At 40.2% G+C, this 24,402-nt stretch overlaps 1 protein-coding gene across 4 annotated transcripts in view; it reads left to right on the forward strand.

Moving 5' to 3' along the window:
* ABCC4 (ATP binding cassette subfamily C member 4) overlaps positions 1-24,402 on the forward strand; it is a 259,297-nt gene that overhangs the window by 112,535 nt on the left and 122,360 nt on the right. For all 4 annotated transcript variants that reach the window (XM_019486948.2, XM_019486949.2, XM_014597004.3 and 1 more), the window contains 6 exons: positions 241-337; positions 645-860; positions 1,548-1,688; positions 3,937-3,974; positions 4,354-4,454; positions 6,354-6,500. In XM_019486948.2, the coding sequence (XP_019342493.1) occupies positions 241-337; positions 645-860; positions 1,548-1,688; positions 3,937-3,974; positions 4,354-4,454; positions 6,354-6,500 (740 nt within the window). The remainder of the gene's footprint in view (positions 1-240; positions 338-644; positions 861-1,547; positions 1,689-3,936; positions 3,975-4,353; positions 4,455-6,353; positions 6,501-24,402) is intronic.

Genomic DNA, 24,402 nt, shown 5'->3' on the forward strand with positions numbered 1-24,402 from the left:
CTTGCAGGTAAAAAAAAGGCAGGTACCTCTTGAGTTAAATTGGCTCCAGGATTTAGATGATTGCAAAGCAGGTGGGTTTTTTGTAGATCACCAAGTGGGACTGAGACGCATAAGACCATTCAAGTCCTTTTTTGGCTCTGGTCCAAATTGAAAATGTAAATGTAATAACTGGCTACAGAAATGTGCAAAACAGGCTTATGGACATTAATGTATGTTTAATTTCTTTCCATCTTTTTGTAGGTGTATTTGTCAAGCCTTGCACCAAAAGCTCCGTGTTTTAGTGACTCATCAATTGCAATACCTCCATGCTGTAAACCAGATTCTAATCCTAAAAGATGTAAGTCATGGCATTAGGCAGCTCCAGACCTTCACCTGTGTCCTACTAACTGTTTATATTCTAAGGAGGGAGGAGTGAAGAATTTAAAGAAAGAGTTCTTTTCTGTTAATTATTCTATACTATAAATAAGAGATGAGGGCTTCTAGGAATCTTTCAAGGTTTTTATTTGTTAACAGTGCATGGGCCAAAAATCTTGGGAGTTAAGAAGATTTCTGCAATAGATATATAGAGGGGAAAATTCAAATGCACCCTTTTCAGGATGTGTACACTGACTATGAACAGCATTAAAAAAATATTTCAATTTTAGGGTAGAATGGTGGGGAAAGGGACCTATTCCGAGTTTCTGAAATCTGGAATCGACTTTGCTTCCCTTTTGAAAATAAATGGTGAAGATGAGCAGTTGGCAGTCCCAGGGACCCCCAAATTGAAGTCATCAAGGAATCGTGCTTTTTCACAGTCCTCAGTCTGGTCAGAGGATTCCTCTGTGCAGTCGCAGAAAGATGGAGCAATAGAACAGTTGTGTGTGAGTACCCACTATAAGCATTAGGCCACATAGTATTTTTTTTTCAACTTATGCTATTGGTGTGGTAAGGGTCTGGTGTGCTTGAATTTTAGTAATATTAAATCAGGTGCCTTTAGGATGAATGAAGACCAGCGCAGAAAGAGATCACAAAAGGAGTTTATTGCTTGGTGGTCCACAGCTTACCAAGCAGAAACATAAAGGGGTGATATACAGACAACTAAATGAAAGCTACGGTTGCAAAATCAGGCACTCAGCAATTAGGAAATAACACAGTTAAGGTTGCCTCTGAGCACTCCTCTGAGCAGCTCCCCAGGAAGGATTCAGTAGGGTGGAAGTGGCATGGGAGCCTCTGGAGAGTTTTAAAAAAGTCCTGAAAGCTGGTAAGAATCCAACTCTTACCCTCTGTGCTCAAAGGCACTTCCCCTTCCTTACCTTTTCTCTGTTTGCCTGCCTGCCACTGCTGCTTTCCCTGTTTTAGAGTATCTTACATTGTAAAATTGAATTTCTTCTTTTTCTCATCTTTTTAATATCAATTTTAAACTAAAAATATTTTAGTGTAATCATTTTAGCTCCATATTTAGGTTTGTTTTTTGTTTTTTGTGTTTTGGTAATTCTTAACTATGCTGTATCACTGAATTTTATGAATCCATATAACTTCAGCTTTCCTATCCATTATATTCTGTGCAGACTGAACCTGTGCTGACTGCAGTGCCAGAAGAGAGCCGGTCAGAGGGAAAAATAAACTTTAAAATATACAGGAAATACTTTTCTGCTGGAGCAAACTATTTTATCATTTTTATACTACTGTTTTTAAATGTGTTGGCACAGGTAATTCCATCTCTTGGTTCTACAAATAATAAAGAATGAATCTTGTTTTGTGTTTATGGTAGCAGTAGCATTTTTATACTTGTCATTCAGTTGAAGGCTGTGTTCTCATGTTTCACCAGAAAGGATTTTGGTCTATGATGCTGTCTTACAATTTTTATGGTCTATTGGAATGTGGTTAAATTAGTTCAAATATTGTTTCCTAGTGGGACATTTAGTTAGTAGGTCCATTGTTCAAAATACCTAGTGCTTTGAGCAATTTTGTGCTGGTTAAATTTTTCTGATTGTTTATTCAAACAAATTATATACCATTACAATTTTCAGAGATGCATACTACAGCTACCAAAGTTATCTAAAAATAAGCCATACAGCACATTTTAAGAGGTAGCAGTTAGGAAGAAAATGCTTTTTATGGTAAAAGAAGGCTGCTCTGGTATAAAAACACTGCAGAGGAAAGAGATTCTCCAGCCCCAGGCAGTAGTTTATGACAGTGATCAGCAGCTTTCTTATGCTGTGGCCTGGAATGACCCAACTTGGGTCAGAGGCAGGCAAGTTGGTGGAAAGACCCAGTGGCTGCCACCATTTCTCCCACTGCTGAAGCCCATTGTCTGCAAGCCAGATCAAGTGGCTCAACAGGCAAAATATGGCCTGTGGTCTGTAAATTGCTGACTCCTGGGTTATAGAAAGGGGCAGAGGTGATTATTTAGTTGGTGGGGACAGTGTAACTAGTGATGTTTGTGCACTGGGAAGAGATTAGGGTGGTAGGGAGTACTGTGCTAAGTACTTGCAAGCTGTGGGGGTGAGAAGGAGGTGCAAGTGGGGACAATCATGGGAGGGTCTCACTTGACAGCTGATGCAGTTGCTGTCAGGGCTGGCTCCCTGTATTCTGCCTCACAAGGGCTGAGACTGGGATTGGGACTGGGATCAGGGCTGGGGCAAGGTTCAAGGCCAGCTTCTTGCATACTGCCTTGCTGGGTCCATGCCTGGGGTTGATTCTGTGCACCATCTGGCTGCAGCTGCTGGGGGTACAGACTGGCACTGCCTCCAAATTGGCATCCATGGTTGGTGCTCCCTGTTGCTACATTCTAGTTAGACTACTGGATGGGGACAGTAGAAAATAATGTGTGAGGAAGTGGCTGTAGCAAATTCATGAAGTTTTAAACAAGCAGGACCACTTTGAATGTTTCTGGGGGAAAAAAAAGAAAATCAGTAAAGCTGTTAGTATAAGGAATATGACCATATTTCTTTGTCCTGATGGGAACGTTTAAAGTAGTTTCATGGAAATAATTGGTCTTGGTTGGAAAGACAATTTAAAAAAATGCACCAGTTACTACTTACTTTTCTTCAATTAAGTTTCTATGTTTGGAAAGATGGTAATTTATAATCAGATTTTTCTGAGGTAGACCTACAATATTTACTGTACATCTGCAGGGTATGTGTGTGTGTGTGTGCATGCATGAGCATAATGTACCCATTTTAATTTAAGTGAACAGAGGCACAATTTAAGATTAATAAGTACTAGTCCTTAGTTTATTAGTTTATCCTTATCTCTAGGCAAGAAGGAAAGGGAAGGGAAGCAGAAATCCTTTGACTATGTGTTTCTAATTTAATTATCTCCCTCCAAAATAAATACACTTATAGACAGGTGGCATCAGGGGTTGGCTCTTCTGCTGGGAACAAATGAGCCAAGCAAGATTCCTTTTGGGATACACGAGAAAATTTAGGAATTGATAAACCTAATCTTTTGATGTTTGACATAGGAGGATAGGAGGAAATTTAGGAATTGATAAACCTAACCATTTGATGTTCAATTTAAAATATATTAGAGTGTGGCCAGAGACCTTTTTTTTTTTTTTTTATTGCGTCAATGGTATTGCTTTTCCTTTTGTTCACCATCAAGTAGTTCACAGAGCAGGGTCATTTTTTGTTTTCTGAAGACAGATGATTACACCTCTTTCAAGGTGTTTTGCACTTGGAGAATCGGAGGCGGTACTTTCGCTTGGATGCCTCCCATCTGATTTTTTTCTAGATATGCAGTGACACATTGTATTAACTGATGATGCGAAAGGGCCCACCTTCTAGTATAGTACTCTAGGAAAGGAACTGTGTTGTGTGTATTTTTGTTTGTGGATTTGTTTTTGTTTGCTTATTTAATGAGATTTTACTAGAGGACAAAGAAAAACAATTCTGAAAGCTTACATTTTGAGTAATTTTTGCTGTATGTATATTAATTTGACTTTGCTTGTTTAAGGTTGCTTATGTGCTCCAGGATTGGTGGCTTTCCTACTGGTGAGTTATTTCTGCTGTTTGCACAAAAGTGTTGTACAATCAACGAAAATCCAGTAGTGAGTGGAGGGAGGGTGTGGAGTCTGTTCTAAGGAAAACTTAAAACTCATTCAGTCATCCTTGTCTTTTAAACCTCACTTATTTTACCTATTGAAACAATGTAAAGTTCTTACAATATAGTGACCAGAAGTCTTCACCCATGTGTGACTCATGACAGCCTGAACATAGGCATATATTTAGACCTGCAAATCTCAAGTTGATTTGAAAAAGCAGTAAATTGTTTGTTTGCATATTAATAAAAGGTACACAGCTTAGTTAAGGCCTTGCTTACGCAATATTTCTGTTATATTGTTTATTCCTTTTTTTGCATATATTTCTACAGGGCAAATCAGCAAAAAAATCTGAATGTCACAACAAATGGAAATGGAGGAGTAAATGAGACTATGCATCTAGATCTAACCTTGTATTTAGGCATTTATGCAGGTAATATATATATTTGAATTATTTGCAATGCTATAGTATAGGGTTTTGAAAGCATCTGCTAAGCAGTAGTGTGGGAAAATAGGATTTCAACAGTGATTCAGTAATGTCTTAACAGATTAGCATACTGAGACTTGTTTCCTGACTAAATTAATTGTAATAATTAAAAAAAAGAAAAAATCTAGCAGAAGAAATGGGTTGAATGGAGATTCTTAATTTGCTCTGTCTGGATTTTGGAAGGTAAACTAAGAATTGAGTATTCAAAAAGTCAGTCGCCGTAAACTTGTGGTTATTGTCTATACTAATATGTTCCGCTAAATCTTCAATCATTTTATGGATGGGCAAGAGGGATTAGACATTGATCCTCATCCTGAAACTCAGTATTCCAGTTTTTGTTCCTACAAAATGCTGGCTTTTAAAGACTCATCATGGATATTCTTCTTTGGTTCCTTTGCTATTGTACTTCAGTGATAGGGAAAAAAAGATGTTCTTAATATATTTCAATGGGCTTTAGATACCTAAATAGTAAGTGGGGTTTCCAAAAATATCTATCTACATATCTTCTAAAGATCTGATCAATAGTATTAGAGTTTGCATACCATTCCCTAATGTAAAGATTATATGTTTTAATTAGTCAGAGGGGGGAATAAACATGTAAAGTCAACCATGCCAAAAGAAGTTGCCCCTAAATATGAATTAGTTATCACTTGCTTTGGTTTATTCTGGTGTACAACATGAACACCCTACACTCCCTTTTATGACAGGAAACACTCTTTTATATTGTGGTCCTGAGGGACACCAAGGAAATAAGCAAACAGAATGTATTCTGGTACACTTCTGTCTTTTTATCTAATCTAGATGCACTTAAAACACAGCCCCTATCCAGATTATATCACTCTTCCTCTATTTGGTATGTTATTTTGTGATATATAGGACTGTAGACTTCCATATAGGACTGTAGAATATGGCTAAGGGTAAGAAAATCAACGTTTTTATGATTGTACAACTGTAGATTAGTTTACGAATAAATTAAACAGATTTTTATACAAGCTTTGTTTAAAGTGACAGAACAGTATAGATAAATTATGATACTGAAATTTTAAGAAAGCTGCAAGACAGAGTTAATGAACAGAAAATAAGTTGATCCAGTGCCATCTTTTATAGGAATCAAGTCTAAATAAACTTGAAAACCAATTGTGAAAATACATATTTTTATGGGATAGTATAATCTATATGTTTTACCACTTTTCCAAGAGTGTCCAGTGTTTTGTCTCAGGTACCAGGTAATTGAAAATTGTATACTACTTTCTTTCTAATCCTTTTGGTTGTATAAAACAAAGATTAAAAAAATATTGTAAGAATGTAGAACGCTAAGCTAGCAGAAAGTCGCCCACAAACAGTATTGTACATCTGACTGACCTAACTTATAAGTGCATGCCATTTAAAAGCTCACTGTTTCTCATTTTTGCCATATGCTGATATCTGAAAAAGTTGGTTTCCCCCATTCTTAGAATGAGAAATAATTGGGGACTAATGTACAGTATTACATTTAAGTGTGGTGTCTGATGAATAAGAGCAGATATGCAGGGATATTATACAAGGCTAACTAACAACTTTTTCTGTTTTAATAAAATAATTTATTACTATTAACAACAGCAAAATATAAATTTTCTTTCAAATGACAATGTGAGGATAATTCAAGGTATTAGCAAGTTTATAGTAACTGATCATATTATATTCATCTGGAATCCTGTCTTTATCTTGCGTTCTTTCTCTTTCTGCAAACTGTGTTGAACCCAGCAGTGAGCAAAATATATATAATTTTGTCTTAACTAAATTGCTCTTTTCAGCTCTTGTATAAAAGATGTATGTGTGTTCTATGATTATTTCTTTCGTGTTTAGGTTTAACAGTGGTTACAATACTGTTTGGCATAATAAGAAGTCTTTTGGTATTTCAAGTTCTCATTAATGCTGGCCAGATTTTGCACAACAAAATGTTTCAGTCAATTTTGAAAGCTCCAGTGTTGTTTTTCGACAGGAACCCTATTGGTAAGCTGAATATTTTAAAATTATCATATAATATACATTGACAATTATGATAAGCAATGTAAAAGAAAAATTAGGCAAATATATGGTAATCCAAATTAATTCACCTAATTCTGCTTTTGCACTCGCAGACAAACTATTACATTGGTACTGCATACTAACTTACCAGTTGAGCTATTAATTACATGATTTAGCTGCATGAGTTTGCTAGCACTGGGACAATAAATATGTTTGTATTTTTTTTTTTATTTTTGGAAACTAGTTCTAATAAGTATTGGAGAAGTCCAAGGCTTATTAGATAGATAGGTATCTATATCTATCTCTTTAATAACCTGGTTTAAAATTTGCTATGGTAATGCATGACTGTAAAAACGGCAGTTTAGCCTTTTGTAAGAACAATTCATTCATTCACTCAGAGTTGATAGAAAACCCAAACTACACAAGTTAAAAGTTATCATCTGAAATAATGAAGAGAAAGGGGTTTGGATTCCAAGTAGACATGATCAATTTGTGTGAAATTAGATAATGAGATTTGAGAAGGGGGGAGCAAGAAAAGAATAGGTGGTTTAAGGCAGTAGAAGGAAAGGAAATAAGAAAGTGAAATGGAGCGAGGAGGGATGAAGAAAGAGAATGCCAACTAGGTAGTCACTGGTTTATGGGAAATGGAAGGGTGATGGCCTTTCTACATTTAATTATCTCAAAAAGAAAAATGAGTAGACTTGTTTTTACAATTCAGAAAGTTGTTTCCTAATGAAAAAATCTAATAGGGATACATATTTTTATACATTCATAGAATTTCTTTTTCCTTCCAGAAAAGTTTTGTGTAAAGAGTCAGTTCAAGTCAGATCATGATAGTGTATATGCACATAGTTCCCTTTCTTTAAACATACCATTGTGCATGCCTAAACTTGTATTGTTTGTGGGCTATTATTATGTGTATGCAGTAGTTTAGGTTTGAAGATCACAGGAATGGTTGGAAAGGAAAATGTAGGCTCAGCTATAGGGTGGTGACCAGAGAGTGGATCTCTGTGGGGCAGGATCTGTGTTCCTGTAATACCTGTTTAGAATTGGTGATGAGCAATGACAGGACTGACCACCATATGTCAGGGTGGGCAACATTTAAGCTGGAAGGCTGCTAAATGAGTTTTGGTGAGCTATTGAGCGCTGCAAGGGTAGCCTCACCCCTTGACAGGTGCCCTGCCCCCTGGTTGCCATTGTGGGACTGGGAGTCCCACCCCTAACCCCTGACCTTGGCCACTGGGAGTCGCTCCCCTTGCTGCCACTGGCCCTCCCTTCCCCACACCAAGTTCTCCTTTTGGAAGGGGGGGGTGGGGAATGCAATCTTGGAACCGGAAAAAAAATTGAATCGTATACTAAAAATTGAACATCTACTATGAAATATTTAAATTTTATTTCAAAAAATATTTTGTCCTGATTTGTGTGTGTTTGCATATTGTATGCAGAGGTGATTGTGTTGTAGTATACAAGAGTAAGATTTTATTTTGAGTTATGCATGGGGTGTAGTTGGGGTGTTTGTGTGTGGGGTGGGAGGGTGGGTTGGTGGGGGAGTTTTGTGGGGTATGGGTGTGTATAGGAGCCCCCTCACATGCCCCCCACCATGGTACACAGCCCCTGTGACCAACAGCAGCTGCAGAAGCAACAGGTAGTGGGCCTTTGAGACAATCGTGACCTGTGGCAGGTGGAGCCCTCTGGTGGTGTGAAGCTCCGGTCAAGTCCTGGGAGCTACACATGAGCCGTGGGGAGCCAGCTGCTGCTGACCTGGATTCCATGCTCCCACTGACCTGCCCTGACCCTGTGAGACCCAGCCCTGGCGTGGGCTCTGTGCTCCTGGCCATCTGCAGCTTTCCTCCTTCCCATTGCTGCTTCCCAGAGTGCTACAGTAGGAGCAGGTGCTGCTGGAGGCTGGGGAAGGAAAGCAGTGGCAGCAGCAGCCCCGCGTGGAAGCTGTGTGTGTTGGCTGGGGCCAGGGCTATGGCCCTCCTGCAGTCAAGGGTGGTAGGACAGTGCACTGCCCTGGTGTGGGTGAGTGGGGCTCAGCCCCATGTGGAGTACAGCAGAGGCAGCTGTGGGTCTGGCCAGATGTAATAAATTTGTGGGCCCCTGCCCATGGGCTGGATGAAATCACCTGGCAGGCCAGATCTGGCCCCTGGGCCATATTTTGACTGCCTCTGCCATATGTGCAGTCCCTTCCCGCTCCCCCCCTCCCCCCCCCCGCATTTGTAGTATATAGAACATAGGGGGAGGTGTAGTAATGTCAACAGTCTTTTACTGTATAAATATATTTCGTTTGTTACCTCACAGTAAAGATGCCTATGAGCTATATTATTAGATTTTGAATTGGAGTATGGTTTGTGCAAGCTAATAAATATCTCTATTTATTGATAGAAATTCCTTTAAAGAAATGTAGCACACAATCATTGCAAATGTGGTTCTCTTATTATTAGGGGTCTACCCAACTTGAAGACTCATCTGGCCAATTTCACGGGCAGATCAGGGGTCTGGCCACAGTTTTCATGGGCTTATCATGGTGGGGCCCCCCCCACAACTCTGGCTGAGGGGCCCCAGTGGCCTGTCTCCCACCGTTGATTGGTGGAGATGGCTGTCCATCATATAGCCTCACCTCTCACTTCTGATTGGCTGAGAGGGCTGTCCATCCTGTGGCCCTACACCTTGCTGCTGATTGGTGGAGAGGGGCAGGAGCAGCAACCATCTTGTCTGCTTACCTTCCACCAGCAGACTGCATGGCTGGGGAGGACTCTTGGCTCCCACTGGGGAGTCAGCATTTTAGTAAGTTTTTATTTCCTGTGGATTTCACAAAGGCTGACCGATTTTTGCACTTTCCACAAAATTGCAATTTGAGTAGGTCCCTACTTTATATAATACTTATATTACCATTTTATGAACAAGTAAAGATGAAACTGTACCTGCACATAAGTTAAGAAATTCATTTTGATGTTCCTGCAGTCTTTGCAGTCTTCTTACTTCTCTGTCCTGCATCAGGGTCTTATGTTACGTGATCTCTCAAAACATAAGCAACAATGCTAAATGCCAAGGCTGAGCTGTTTTATAATAGACCCCTAAATCCACTAAGCCTAATTTTTCAAAAGTGCCTAACACTGGAAATTTCCTGCCAGGGAAATGGGTTTATAAGGAGAATCACTGGGAAATAAGTTTTGAGAATCAGGATGTCTGTTAACTCCCAAGGGCACAGATCAAGTCAGCTATGATGAACAATGGAAATAATTTCTGTTCTAAATTCTGTGTTTCACTAGTTGGCTTTGGCTGGAGAGACAGGATCCTGTTGGACTTGCTGAGAGATCTCTTAGTGGTACTCTGGCAATTTCAGAAGAATGAAAATGTGTTTTGGTGTAGGAGAATCTGCGACAAAATTGAGACTGGTTAAAGGAATCTAGAAGCATTTGTAGAATAGTGATATTCTAGAAAATAAAAGAAACAATAGACATTTTGTGAATGGTGGTTTTAAGTGATCAGATTTCATGCTTTATTTAGTATAATACACATGTAAAAATTTAAAATTAGGATTCATTCTTTAAGTGAACCTTTATCTGACTTTCTGAGTTTCTTAAACATTTGAATGTGACAGATGAACAATTTTCTTGTGTCAGCTGCTTCATGATAACTGTTTCATGCATCCACTCTATCTCACAATAAGTGGAAGGTAAATGTGACAGTTTACCTATGAATGAAACAACAGCTAAATTACTGTAGTTTTGTTTCCACTTATCACAGGATAGAAAAGACACACAGGGCAGTTAAAGCAAAACAACTTGATGCATGGTGAGTACCCCCTCACTTTTAACTGTGTATTCCTGAAGACCTAATAAATTCTGGATCTTAAATATATAAAGTTTAAAAAAAAAATTATCCTATACTAAGAAGCAGATTGAAAGTTACATGATTAAAAGTCAGTTTTAGGTACAGATCCCAGCATAATCTTAATTATGGATTCATAATGATGATTGGTGTGATGTGATGAATCACATCATTGGGTTTCAGGGATTATCTGTATTTGTTAATAGAATTTACATTCTTTTTGGGAATGTACAAGTTGTCCTTTTCTTTTCAAACTTACCTCTGCTTCTTCATCCAGATTGCAATATGGGAGCCACATGCATGTCGAGTTATCTGTTAGGAGAAAAATATGGACATTTTCCACTTCATAGTGAATGCTTCATATGTTCCACTTCATCTGTTCACTCACATGAATAAAGGCTATTTTTGCAAGTCTAGCACAAGAGGGCAGCATGATCTATTTAATCATGCTGTAGTATTACAGCAATATATAGGAAAAAAATAACAGATTTATCTGGTCTGGTTTTAGAGACAATTTTTTGGATTTAATTTTCAACCTATACATTGAGCAGTAATAAAATGATGCTGTTGTATTATCTTCCTTGCAATATTTTATATATCTTAATTTTTGTTATAAGTTTTCTGTCTGCCTACTGAGAGAGAATGGTGTTCTGGAACTTGGGTGGCTTTATAACTAGGTAACCTTATAGAGTTTCTTTTTGTTTTGGCCTCCTGTTGGGAGGATTCAGGTTTTCATCAGTGTCTCTTTCCAAATGTCTGAAAAGTGCCATTTATCATCAGTTTGACTAGATTCTGGGTTAATGGGCCTCAGTAAGAATGATTGCTTAAATGGGAGTTCCTACTTTGAAACTAGTTCCTTATTGTTTGTTTAACAGATCCCAGTTTTGGCTGGCTGTGGAATTAGACACGAGTTTCTTATTTTCTTAGTTTTTAAATAATTCTATTTCTCAGATTTTTGGGGCAGAAATCTTGTCACTTAGGGAAGGGATTCTAGTGTTTGTTGGCATTGTTCAGTAAACTGTATTTTTAGTGGGTTGCATATGTAATTTTTTCTGTTAGATATAGGAAGCCAAACCATGCTAAGAAGTGCTATAGGAACGATGAATGATATACGTGAGTTTGTTCCGATGAAATAGAAACTTGTGCCCCTCCAAAGCTTTGTCTAAAATTCAAAATGAACCAGAACCACCACTGAAATGTGCACTGAATTCTAACTTAAATTAGTACCTCTGAGCACTCATGCATTCTGGTTGGTGATCGAATAACAGGCTGAGATACCGAGTAGTGCAGCACTTGCAGCATTTCTTGCCTGCCGAGAAGCCAAAAAGTACTGACTGTACTGACTGAGAATTTCATAAGTAATGCTTTATTGTTAAATTTTTAGCCTACTTATTCAAGAGCCCTACCTTCCAGTTCTATTTCCGTATGATTCTAAGAGGTTTGGCTAAGCATTCCAACCTCAGAATGCTTAGAATGGAGATCTGTCCAGTCTGAACGTCCTGAGGGTCAGTCATCGTGATGGGAATTCTTCTCTACTTTTATAGCCAGAAACGAGATACCAAATTGACAACTAATAGAAAAAGGGTTGCTAGGTAAAAGCATACCCTAATCATAGAAATCAATCGAAAATGTCAAAAGCAAAGAAAAGGCAGCATTATGATACAAAGTTTGTTTTTTCTCTGCGGTAGAGAGAATTTAATTATGATGTTTATAAATGAAATGTTGAAACACCTATAATTTGACAGTGAAAGTTCCTTTATGGGATTAAAACCTTGTTCATCAATGCACAAGTGTCTATCTATGTTCTTTCTGAAAGTAGTTTCAAATGACAATGCTGTTATGTATTTAAACATATAATATTTTCTATAAGTTTGATATTTCAGCAGTCTGAAAATTACAGTGCTGATAATGAGGTCGTTAAATTATAGCTCTATCAGTTAAATAGTAAGACTGCTCTAGCTAGTGTACATTAATCTTAGCTTGTTCACACAAGTGATTCTGCTGATCAAGTAGCATGTTTAAACAAGAAATACTGGTCTTAAACTCTATGATTTGTGGTAGGTGGTGTCTTGACACATGAGACAGTTTACAAGGGAAAGCTTCATGTTAAAATATTTTGCTAGTGTTATCATTCATTGCTGATATGAATATTCAGCAGCAGTGGCATAAAATTGCTTGTACTTAGATTCAATTACTTAAATGTTTCCTTTTAAAGAGAAGATATTATATACTGGTTTTTTAAAAAGGGTTAGGTTTTTTTAGTTTGTTTGTTTCCTTGTGGTCAAGAAGAATTTTAAGAAACGTTGAATAAGGGTAAGAGCTATTTGACAGCTTTCATGTTCTCTTAAGTAGATTGGTTTTTGTATTAGCTCAAGTACTGAAGGCTTTGTTTTTGACTCTTTGTGCCAACTTCTGAAACATTCACATGTACACAGCTTTTGTTAGTTTATGCTCAAAAGAAGTTAGTCACTATAGGGCAGCCTTTGTTGTAAAATAAAAACGTACATTCCTTCTTCTGTGTTAATAACAAATGCAAGTGATTATAAAGACAACGCCACAATAGATTCCATCAATCGTAGAGATCCTTAACAACCACAAAACACTCCAAATATTATTTTTGGGTGTTAGAGTGGAGTAGCTTGTAGCTAAAGTAGGTGTGGCCGTTAAAACCTGTTTGGTTGCTACACACGTTTAAAAGAAATCTTTAATGTTTTTTTATATAACAATGGTTATATTTACTTAACACCTTATCAGGGTGTGATATTAAATTTGATTTTGTGGGAGTTTCTCATTTACTGCTAATAGTATCATAGCTTTTGTTATGCATTTAAATATATTTGATCACTATTTGTTCCCTATTGTGATTCTATCAGTTACCTTTATAAAATTGATGATTGTAGGAATTGTCTAACATTAGTAAATATTACATTAGAATTGTGTTTACATGGGAGCATGGGAGTTAGGGCTACAGCCTTTAAATCAGAACTTCTTATACCCTAAGTGTTGGAGGCTTCAAGTAGCAGAAGAACAGGGGGAAAAAACCCTGGTCATACCCTGTGTATTTTGCCTTTCAGCATCCACTCTGTTACTGCATGGGACAGGATACTGTGCAAGATGGACCTATGGTCTTACTCAGTAAATGGCAGATCTTTTATTCATATTTAGTATTTATTATCTAAAAAACCTAATTCAACTTTATCTTAATTTTCTTTGCCATAATTATTGAATGAAATTCAGGCAGAAGCTGAGACAAGTCTACGGTGTTTGTAGTTTACTAAGTAGCCGTTCACCCTAAATGTGTGAAATAAAATGATAATTGTTTATAAAAAGCTGTTTAGGGAAAGACCATACATAATTCTGAAAAAGAAAACTGTGACACTTGTATGTACAGCCACTTGCAAGTGGCAGTCTCCAGCTTTCCAAGCACAAGATTTCAAGTCCCTTTACAGAGGTTTTCTATCTTCCTCACATTAAAGTCCCCTGCAGGGAAAATGATCTGCTTCAAAACTCATTTCTGACCATATATTGACCTGCCCAGATACTGTAGTTCTCTGTTTCCATTTGCTAAAGCAGCTACAAAAGAAGTTGCCTCACTCCAGTTCAACCTTATGGAAAGGAGCAGAAAGAGTTGACAAAGATAAAGGAACCTAATTACCAATGTTGAATTTGTAAGACCTGAATGAAAATCATTCATGGACCTGGTAAGGATAGTGGGAAAATAGAGGAAAAGTTGCAGGATACTTTAAGAAAATTTGCCACAAGTGGAAAAGAAGCAGTTATGGTCTGCGATCTCTTCAAACAAAGAGAAATGGAAATTGATACAATCAATGAATCATGGTATGAGTGGTTAAAAACAGTGACATTGAGTAATGGCTTTGGATGACACCACTGCATTATGATTCTACAAATAATGATTTGGAGACCAGAAAAACAGGAGAAATGTATTACTTCAAATAATAATCTGAATGATGGAGAAAGTATCACTCTGCTTAAAATTACGGGAAGCTGCTATGAGATCTGTAAATTGTTAATGGCAGACTGAATACACAAAAGCATTCTGTCTTCCTATTTGTGGCCAATCCAGTTGAGAAGGAGATGAAAACTTATGTGGGACCAAAAAATGTTCCTTTTATACACTGGGATAATTTGAAATTTAATCTTTGGAACTTTTGTTTGTGGATAAAAGGAGACTAGATAGCAAGTGGCTCATGATTAGGGTGCTCACTTGGGCTATGGGGAAATCAGGTTCAAATCCCCTTTTTGTCTGGTTTGAGCTAGGACTTGAAGTAGGGGTCCTGCATTCCAGGCAAGTGCGTGAACTACTGAGCTATTGATCTTCCTGGTCTTCCTCTCTTTCTGTTTTCCATCAACACTTTTATTTTTTTGGAATGAATAAAATAGACACACACATTCCATTGTGTGAGATAAACCAACCTGTTAAGCTGCTATATGGTGAACAGAGCTGAAGACCATTACAATTCAAAATGTTTCATTAATAGCATTTTCCTATTTTTAATGCACAGAAGTCCCTGAAGGTGATCATAGGTAAACTGCATTGCAAAATTTGAATGAATTAATTATACCAGATTGCAAGCATCTTGCAAATTATGCAACAGGCAAAGATATGTTTTTTCTGCGTGTGGCGATCTTCAGGGAAATTTGGGAACAGAAGACACTTAATTCAGAAAGAATATTTAGTAAAGAGATGAATGAAGTGGATGATGATGTGTCAAAGAATCTACCCACTCCAGGAATCAAGAAAGAAATATGAATTATAAAAATCAGTGATTTGGGTAGCAAGGAAATCCCTGCATTGAATGATATTTAAGAGATCTGTACTGTGCTGTTACATTAGAAGGTGCAGTGGCATCAGTCATAATAAACAAATCAGTTGTAAGCAATCCAGAGTGAACTTTTTCCCTCCTGTAAGGATTTTTTTTTGTGAGAAATGATGTAGGTGCTTTCACTTGTCCTAAATCATGTTTCCATTTTTAAATGAGTAAAATTGTGGGAAGCTTACAAAGTATCAAAGCTTGATCTCTGGCATTTTTTTTTTTACAGTATGAATATCACCTAAATAAGGATGTTACTTCATATTTAGGTTTGTAAGTTATACAATTACTTGATGTGCTAGATCCATTACCAGCCATCAGTCTTTACAGAAGTTCTGTATTAGTAAATATATTGCGATTGTATGGTGTTCTTTTATTCTTTCTCTGGAAGAGTCAGGAAGAGTCAACAAATGAGATATACCTATTTCTGTGTCAGCAGACAGCAGCTCCACAAGTATGGAGTATTTTAAACTGGTAGTATAGAAGTAGCTCACCCAAACTTGAAAAAGTTTTTAAAAACTAACTTTTAATACCTTGCTGAACTTTTCTGTGCATGTTAGGTTTATCTGCATATGTTTAATGGGAAGCCTTTGGAGGTGTTGCCAGCTGCTTTTTCTTTGAAATTGTGTTTCATAGATCCATAGATTCATAGATGTTAGGGTCGTAAGGGACCTCAATAGATCATTGAGTCCGACCCCCTGCATAGGCAGGAAAGAGTGCTGGGTTTAGATGACCCCAGCTAGGTGCCTATCTAACCTCCTCTTGAAGACCCCCAGGGTAGGGGAGAGCACCACCTCCCTTGGGAGCCCATTCCAGACTTTGGCCACTCTAACTGTGAAGAAGTTCTTCCTAATGTCTAGTCTAAATCTGCTCTCTGCTAGCTTATGGCCATTATTTCTTGTAACCCCCGGGGGCGCCTTGGTGAGTAAATCCTCACCAATTCCCTTCTGTGCCCCCATGATGAACTTATAGGCAGCCACAAGGTCGCCTCTCAACCTTCTCTTGCGGAGGCTGAAGAGGTCCAGGTGCCCTAGTCTCTCCTCAAAGGGCTTGGCCTGCAAGCCCTTAACCATACGAGTGGCCCTTCTCTGGACCCTCTCCAGGTTATCCACATCCCTCTTGAAGTGTACACCCAGAATTGCACGTAGTACTCCAACTGCGGTCTGACCAGCGCCCGATAGAGGGGAATTATCACCTCCTTGTTTCTGTTCGTCATGCATCTGCTGATGCACAATAAAGTGCCATTAGCTTTTCTGATGGCTTCGTCACACTGCTGACTCATGTTCATCTTGGAGTCCACTAGAACTCCAAGATCCCTTTCCGCTTCCGTGCCACCAAGCAGGTCATTTCCTAGGCAGTAGGTATGCTGGACATTTTTCCTCCCTAGACGCAGCACTTTGCATTTCTCCTTGTTGAATTGCATTCTGTTGTTTTCTGCCCATATGTCCAACCTGTCCAGGTCTGCTTGCAGCTGTTCCCTGGCCTCTGGTGTGTCCACTTCTCCCCACAGTTTTGTGTCATCCGCAAACTTGGACAGAGTACAGTTCACTCCCTCGTCCAAGTCACTGATGAAGACATTGAAGAGTATCGGTCCAAGGACCGAGCCCTGCGGGACCCCACTGCCCACACCCCTCCAGGTCGATACCGACCCATCCACTACGACTCTCTAGGTACGACCCTCTAGCCAATTCGCCACCCACCGGACTGTGTAGTCATCCAAGTCACAGCCTCTTAACTTAACTATAAATTGTTCACCAGTATGGTGTGGGATACTGTATCGAAGGCCTTCTGAAGTCTAAGTAAATGATGTCAACCCCTACTCCTGTGTCCAGGTGTTTTGTAACCTGGTCATAAAAAGAGACTAGATTAGTCGGGCATGATCTACCTGCTATGAACCCGTGCTGGTTTCCCCTCAGCATAATTTTTCCTGCCGGGCTCTCGCAAATATGAGCCTTGATAATTTTTTCAAAGACTTTGCCAAGGATGGAGGTGAGACTGACTAGCCTATAGTTGCCTGGGTCATCCTTCCTCCCCTTCTTGAAAATGGGGACCACATTGGCCCTTTTCCAGTCCTCCAGGACCTGGCCCGTGCGCCATGAGTGTTCAAATATTCCCACCAGTGGCTGTGCAATGACGTTAGCCAGTGCCTTCAGTAGCCTCGGATGGAGCTCATCCGGGCCTGCCGACTTAAACGCATCCAGTTCCTCCAAGTGCCTCTGCACCATCTCAGGGTCTACGCTTGGTAGTCTGGTGCCCTGCTGCTGCCTCTCTACAATCCCAGTGAGAGACTTGTTATATATCTCTTTAAAAATGTAGTCTTCATGCACAGAACTTGGATGCGAGGTGGCCCATAAGGAGGAGATATGGACTAGGAAAGGGTTTTGGTTCTTTTCTAAATAAAATAACAGCTGGAGTCAAAGATGTAATGAGTTCCTTCACCATGCTGGAGCAGGCTTAGAGTGGGGGAGGTGGTGGATGCCAACCATTGGAGATGGGGAGTGGGGAGTAATAGGAGAAGAAGTGAGGTGAAGGCAGTGGGGGCAAAGTCTTGCCGCTGTTGCTCTCTGCACTGTGTAGGCAGCATCAGCTCAGATAACAGCAGTCCTGGGAGTCTCCCTGAGTCTTCCCTGGTGCCCTGTTTATTCTCCCCCTCCCCCACAGTATGCTATTGGGTGCAGCGCTATACCTGCTGTGGGTGGGGTGGGGAGCAGTGCAGGGTCCAATAAGGCAGGAGTTGGGCTGGTGTGGAATCCAGCAGTGGAGGGGGTGGTGCAGGGCCTCCCAGAGGCAAAGAGTGATACCTTGTCTGGCAGGGGCAGGGATAGCAAAAGTCTGAGATCTGACTTTGGTGAACTTGGCTCAGTGCTGATGGCCTTATCTACTGGGGCCAAGGGGTTCAACTTCCAGTGCCCTCCAGTGAGCTGGTTAGAGAGGCTCTGTGGACTAAATCTGGCCCATGGGCCACATATTTGATACCTCTACTCTATATTTTTCCATCCTCATACATCAGTGTTAGTGCAGCTACTGTACACTACAAACACTTCAACCTCTCCTTTTCCCACCTGGAATTCTATCCTACCATTTACTCCTTTAAAATTCCTTCTGCACATGGCCATTTACTGAACCATTACATCCCAACAACTACTAGTGTTGGGGGAGGAGGGAAATAGTTTGGCAGAGGAGTGCACGTAAAACCATAGAATGAAGTTGTGGGGAAGGCTTTTATGTGCCTGGCCCCTTCACTCCTCCACTGGGGTTTTTGATGTATGATAGGCATGCTAGTTATTGTGTGTCAGTAGATGGATGGATGGGAACAGTGTGTACTGTTAGCCAACTAACTTCTTTCTTTATTTTTGTCAGTGTGGCGGGGGACCATTCCAGGGCTGAGATCTCACGTCGATCTGCCCACTTGTTTATATGGGGCAGTCTGACCAGTCTCTCCTGCCATGACTTTGCTGGTATAACAAATTGGTGGTAAATGTGGGAGGCTGCCCATTATATGTCCCGATGCTAGCGGGCACTATCCATGGCTCCATACCTTCCTTATTTCATGTCCATGCCTCGCAGATGGCATCTGAACAAGTTCTTATATTTTGACCCAAACTCGGTGTCTCAGTGTCTGACGACTTACTGGGGTCTCCCTCTGACCCAGACATGTAGCCTCAACATGCCTGAGGACTTACTGGGGCTGTGGCTCACCCTAACTCGTTGGCTGCACCATGCACTCGGCCTCTGGGTCAACTGTAGCCTCAGGCATCCATTGACTTACCTTGGCCTATCCACCCCCTATCTGGGGCTTCAACTTGTGCCCTACAACTCGGCCCTCCAACTGTGCCCTCTCAGGAGGGCCTTCACTGTACCATGAACGTTATTCCTCAGGGGCTGGCCCGTGTGCTGCTCTTCAGCTCATCCCTTCAGCCTTACTCAACACCTGGATTACACACAATCCTTTGGGTTGTAAAGACTCCCCCCACTCTGTGCAGGCCACCTCTGCTCTCATGCTCTCTCCCTCAGGCTACACAGTTGCCCCCTCTCTGGGGCCTCCGGGGTCTTACATCTCTTTGGGACTCAGGTGGCTGTAGCCATGCCTGGACCCTTTAGCCACATTGTGATCAAACCATTATGGGCCCCTAAATTAGTACTGTTTTATCACTAGACATTGCACCCTTAAAGCTACTGAAGAAGTACAGTATTTTACAAATGAGTTGCTTTATAGATCCATTAGGGATGCACCTCTCTAAAAAATAAATGTGATATCATCATAAGACCACTGAATGTTCTTAATCCCTTGTACTAATACAGCAAAACAGTCCATGGCATGAATCTTCTATCTTCAAATCAAGCAATTCCAAATGTATGGGTCAAATAATAATTCCTTTAACTACAGTTGCAATGTGGAAGGGATGGTGAAAGAGTAGAAAGTGTAGTGATAAGCATTTATGCTTACATTATGTAGGAGCAGGAGTGGTGCCTCTGGTGATGTTGGGGCTGATCGTGCTTTATAGTGTAAGTTTTGTACAACCTTTTGAAAAGACATAGTAGAGGTTTCTATAAATGGTTCTACATTATAGAAGCACACAGTATAGCCTGCGGCCTATCTGGAGTGCCCAGTGCATCTCTTTTCTTTCTCTACCATAATAATTATGAACACATCCTCCTGTACGGGATCACATAGTAAGTGGGCAACATAGGAAAGTTAAAAACCTCTCCCCAGTTACCGCAGTACCTGTAATGAAGGAGCCATTATTTAGCCTATAACTTTGCTACAAGAAAACATTTTTTCCCATTAAGATCAATTAAGAACACTTTTAATTAAACAGAGTACATTTCTCTAAAGAAGTCTGATATCAGGTCACACAAAGGAGACTTCTAAATGTCAAATTCTTCAATTTGATATTTAATATGAAATAGCTAGACAAAGGATTGTGAAGTTCTAACTCAGTAAGGGTTTTTTTTTTCAGTATGGGGAGGAAAAAAGTAACAAAAAAAATTCTTACCTGTTGTATGAATTACTGTTCTGTCATCTGTTGTTAGTAGGGACACAAATTCTTTATAACAGAGAGATCCTGGATTAATGAAAGCATTTTGGTGATTATTTCAGCCAGAAAAAGTACCTTTGAGATCATTTGCCTAAGGTCATCTCTCTTACCTTTGCTTTTACTGTATTCCCCTACCTCAAGCTCTTGACTTACATTTTCTCAGAGAAACTGAAATTATTTAGGGTATAGACCCAGAATGAAGGTAGGCAAGCTTCTTTCTGTGCTTCTTGGAAAGCCAGAAAAGTCTTTCTGCCAATGGTTAGAATGCAATATTCCCATATTTTTGTACCTATATGGAATCTAAACTATTAAAGTGGAACATGTTGAAAACTACATTCTAAGGCAGTGTTTCTCAGCCAAAGTGCTACAGCACCTGGGGGTGTCTTGAGATCCTTTCAAGGGTGTCACAAACTGACACACATTGGTGGACCATTAGATGTGCAAACATGATTCACAAGGTAAAACTTGAGATTTTAAATAGGAATCTGTGAGCATTTATACACATGCTCTGGGAGTGGGGGGAGGGAGGGTGCTTTTCTTAGAGGTGCTCGGTTCAGTAAGCTGTTACCTAAAATGCCCCCATTGCCATTTTTCAGCGTGGGGATGCTGATACACATTACACTGGAATCTGCTGGAGTGGAGTGCAGAGCAATTAATTGAGTCTGCTCTGATGCACTGTAATTACAGTATGTAGAAGCAGCCTAGCTGCATGTGTATAGGTGCTCTATACTGTTAAAAACATTTTGACCTGTTATGATCTTTCTGAGTTCTTTGCAACAGAAGAATTGCTCTATTATTTTTCAGTAGTCAAAAAACAAGAGAAAACTAAAAGCTGGCATTCTTCCAAGGAGTGCCTTGAGTCTTAAAAAGGTTGAGAACCACTGTTCTAAGGGCATACCAATGCCCTGAAGGTAAACATGACAGTTTTAATGTGTTAAGTATGTTGGGGGGAAAAATGTTGAATTGCTTAAAAAAATCCTTCATATATCCTAGATGATATACAGAATTAAGTCATACCTCACTGCTTCTCATTTTAAAGGGAACATAGGTTCTATTGTAATAGACTTGTGACAATGAAACAGATGACCTAAGCATGCTGTTCATTTGAGAGGTCTGATGGGTCTGATGTTTGCTTTTCAAACTGCATTTTGCCTTGTCTGGTATGTTTGTTTGTTTTGTTATACCTGTTTTCATTATAATTTGGAAACCATTTGGAAAGAAAATAGAGTAAAGCAGCAGCTTATTTTAATTATTGAATTCTAGACTCCCTTCAAAGACTTTGATATTTCCATCTAATTCGCTTTGCAATAGATTTCTGTTGAGTCTTTTAAATACTCTGAAGTTAGTAAGACAAAAGCCCCTTTCTTCACAATTGTCAAATTTTATTGAATCTCAAGTCTGGGTGATAGAGCTTAGTTGTCAGCAAAATAAGTCTTGGTTTCTGTAAATTGTTTGATCCTCAATTGGTTTAGAAGCACAAATATATTTCCTTTTACAGAGTATAGATATTGTTTGCATGTAGCACGTGGAGCAAGGTTTGGACCTACTAAATGAGTTATTTCAATTGTTTTCTGCCATAAAGACAAAGAGCTTAGTTTCAGTTCCTTTAAAGTTCAAGCATCTGCCACTAGGGGCAAGAATTATTTTCCTGTAGGCATTCACCCTTTGTAAGAGATGATAGTGATGCTTCTCTTAATAGATAATCTAATTTAGACATCAGAAATGAGTCATGTCTCCTTAATGGCATTCAAATCTATCGTAAATACTCCGATGTCAGACCTCTCAGTTCTTCATGGATTTCTTTTCTGGGCTTTTGGTTGTATTTCTTGGCTAAGGAGAACAGATGAGCTGTGTAAATACTAGCAACTATGTGACATTATCTACATTATGTTTTTGTTGTGTTTTAGACACCCAGGATGCATCTACATGTGAAATTAAGGTGATGCAATATATTCCAGAGCAGTTTGCACTGGAATCAACTGGTCCTGGGTGCAATATCTACACATGGGTTTAGGACGGCAGCAATTTGAGCCAGCATGGAGCATCAGGCCTCAAATTAAACAAGGCAGGGCCTGGCCAGTGCTCAGATAGGAGACCATCTGAGCCCCTGGCTGGCTGGGCTGACTAGGCACAACCCAGTTGCCATCTACATGTGGGTTTTGATGCAGTAAAGTACTCTGCCATAAGATGGTACTGTCCATGATAGTACTATGCTTCTGTGGAGTTAATTAGTTTACTGCATCCTAATACTGGTGCACGTATAGACTATGACACTTTACTGTGGAGCTAATTAGTCAACTTCAAAGTAAAGCACACATATAGATGCACCCCCAGAGTATGTTCTTTTGAACCATTTTCTGAAATGGTGCCAAAATTCCTAATCTAGGCCCAGGTCTTACAAGCTGGTCTGTATGGGCAAATTCCTCTACTTATGTTGAAATCCTATTAAATCAGATGGGGCTCCATGCCCATCTGAACTGATGAAATTTTAGTTCTGTGGCATTATTTCATCTGTCTAAACCAGTGGTTCCCAACCTTTTGCTGGATGGATGGTGCTGGATCCCTCTGCAGGCCAGACGCAGCCAGTGGGCCCAATTTGGCTATGGATGGTTGTGCAACCTGACCCTGATTTGTCTGCAAAGTGGCTTTGATCCAGACACATGGGGGTGGGCAGGAAACAGTGTGGTCCCTGTGTTGGCTACAAAGCACCAACACACAGGATCATCATAAAATTCTAGTTTATTCGACAGATGCAAAATTCAGACCATAAACCTTGGTGTTGATCCTCTCAAACGCACACACATTCACACGCACACATACACTCACAGTAGCTAGCTCTGAACACTAAGCACTGGTGTCAAGATATACCTATCCCCAAGCACTGGAGTCTCCTGTCGATGGCCAGTTGAGGCTTCTTTCAGTGTGATGTTGCTGCAGAAGGGAGTCACCGGCTGGTCCTTCTGGCTGGACAGGCAGGATGCTGGTCAGGTCAAAGAGGGCACAATTGGAGGTCATTCTTCGCTGCCTTTTTATCCCTCTCTGGCAGACTTTGGTAACTCCCCAATTCTTCGGTTTACCCAATCTAGGGGTTCTTGACCTCGAGGGACGTCCCTTTTGGTAGCTGCTGGATGGCAGCTGTCAGCCCCAGGGGTCATGTCTGCACGTATGTGCAGTCTCAGGAGTCTGTTGATGAATTTTGATTGATTCACTGCCATGATGAATAGAGCTCTTGAAGTGGTTGATCAGGGGGTATTTCCACCGTTGATTAGTTCAAACGGGGGCCTCCATACCTTTAACAATGAAGTTTCTGGGAATTCCTGGCTGTTTATTGATTCTTTCTTCTCTTTGGTTTCTGATTTTGTAGGTGTTAATTGCTGCTCATTAACATACTTATCCAGACTAGCTACTGTGTTACACAATCAACCATGATTCATTCAGGGACCTGCTCCATACAGATATTCCTTCTCTTGCTAACATTGTTACATGGTACAACTTACTTTTAAATTTAAAGTACATTTGTAAAAGCATCTACAAGCTCTATTTTCACTACAAATATACCTTATATAAAAATAATAATGATATGATAAAAGAAAGAGAGGAAGGAAGAAAATGTGGAAAAGAGAAAGCATCCCCAAAAGGAGGCAAATACTAAAAGAGGGGCTTTTGCCATATGGAGGAGCTTCACATTTGAGAGGGAGGCAGACAAAAGGGTTTCTTGCTACACCAGTCCCTGTCTGGAAGCATGGGAAGGGGATGGGATGGGCAGCTCCAGTCCAGACAGATGGGAAGGGGGTGGAGGATGGAGTGGTTCCAATCTAGATGTACATGAGGTGGGGCAGGGAGCAGCCTGGCCCTAATCAGGACGTCTGCAGGGGGGGCACAGAGTGACCCTGATCTGGACATGTAGGGGAAGAGGAGCAGCCTGGCCCCAATCTAGATGTGTGGGGCTATGGGATGGAGCAGACTTGATCTGGATGTGTTGGGGTTGGGTCTGGCCCTGATCCCTCTTCACTGCAATAGTCTGTCTGAGGCTGGAACCAGCTGTGCAGAGCTTCTGCTGCTCCTAGCGGCCCACAAGCTGGATTTGGCCCACGGGCTGGAGGTTGAGCATTCCTGGCTAAACTGCAGCTGATGTAGTATTTCCCAAACAAGGGCTTATACCCCCAAATGGCATTTCAG

Source organism: Alligator mississippiensis, chromosome 1 (genome assembly GCF_030867095.1).
Source record: "Alligator mississippiensis isolate rAllMis1 chromosome 1, rAllMis1, whole genome shotgun sequence".
In the NCBI taxonomy this organism is placed as follows: Eukaryota; Metazoa; Chordata; order Crocodylia; family Alligatoridae; genus Alligator; species Alligator mississippiensis.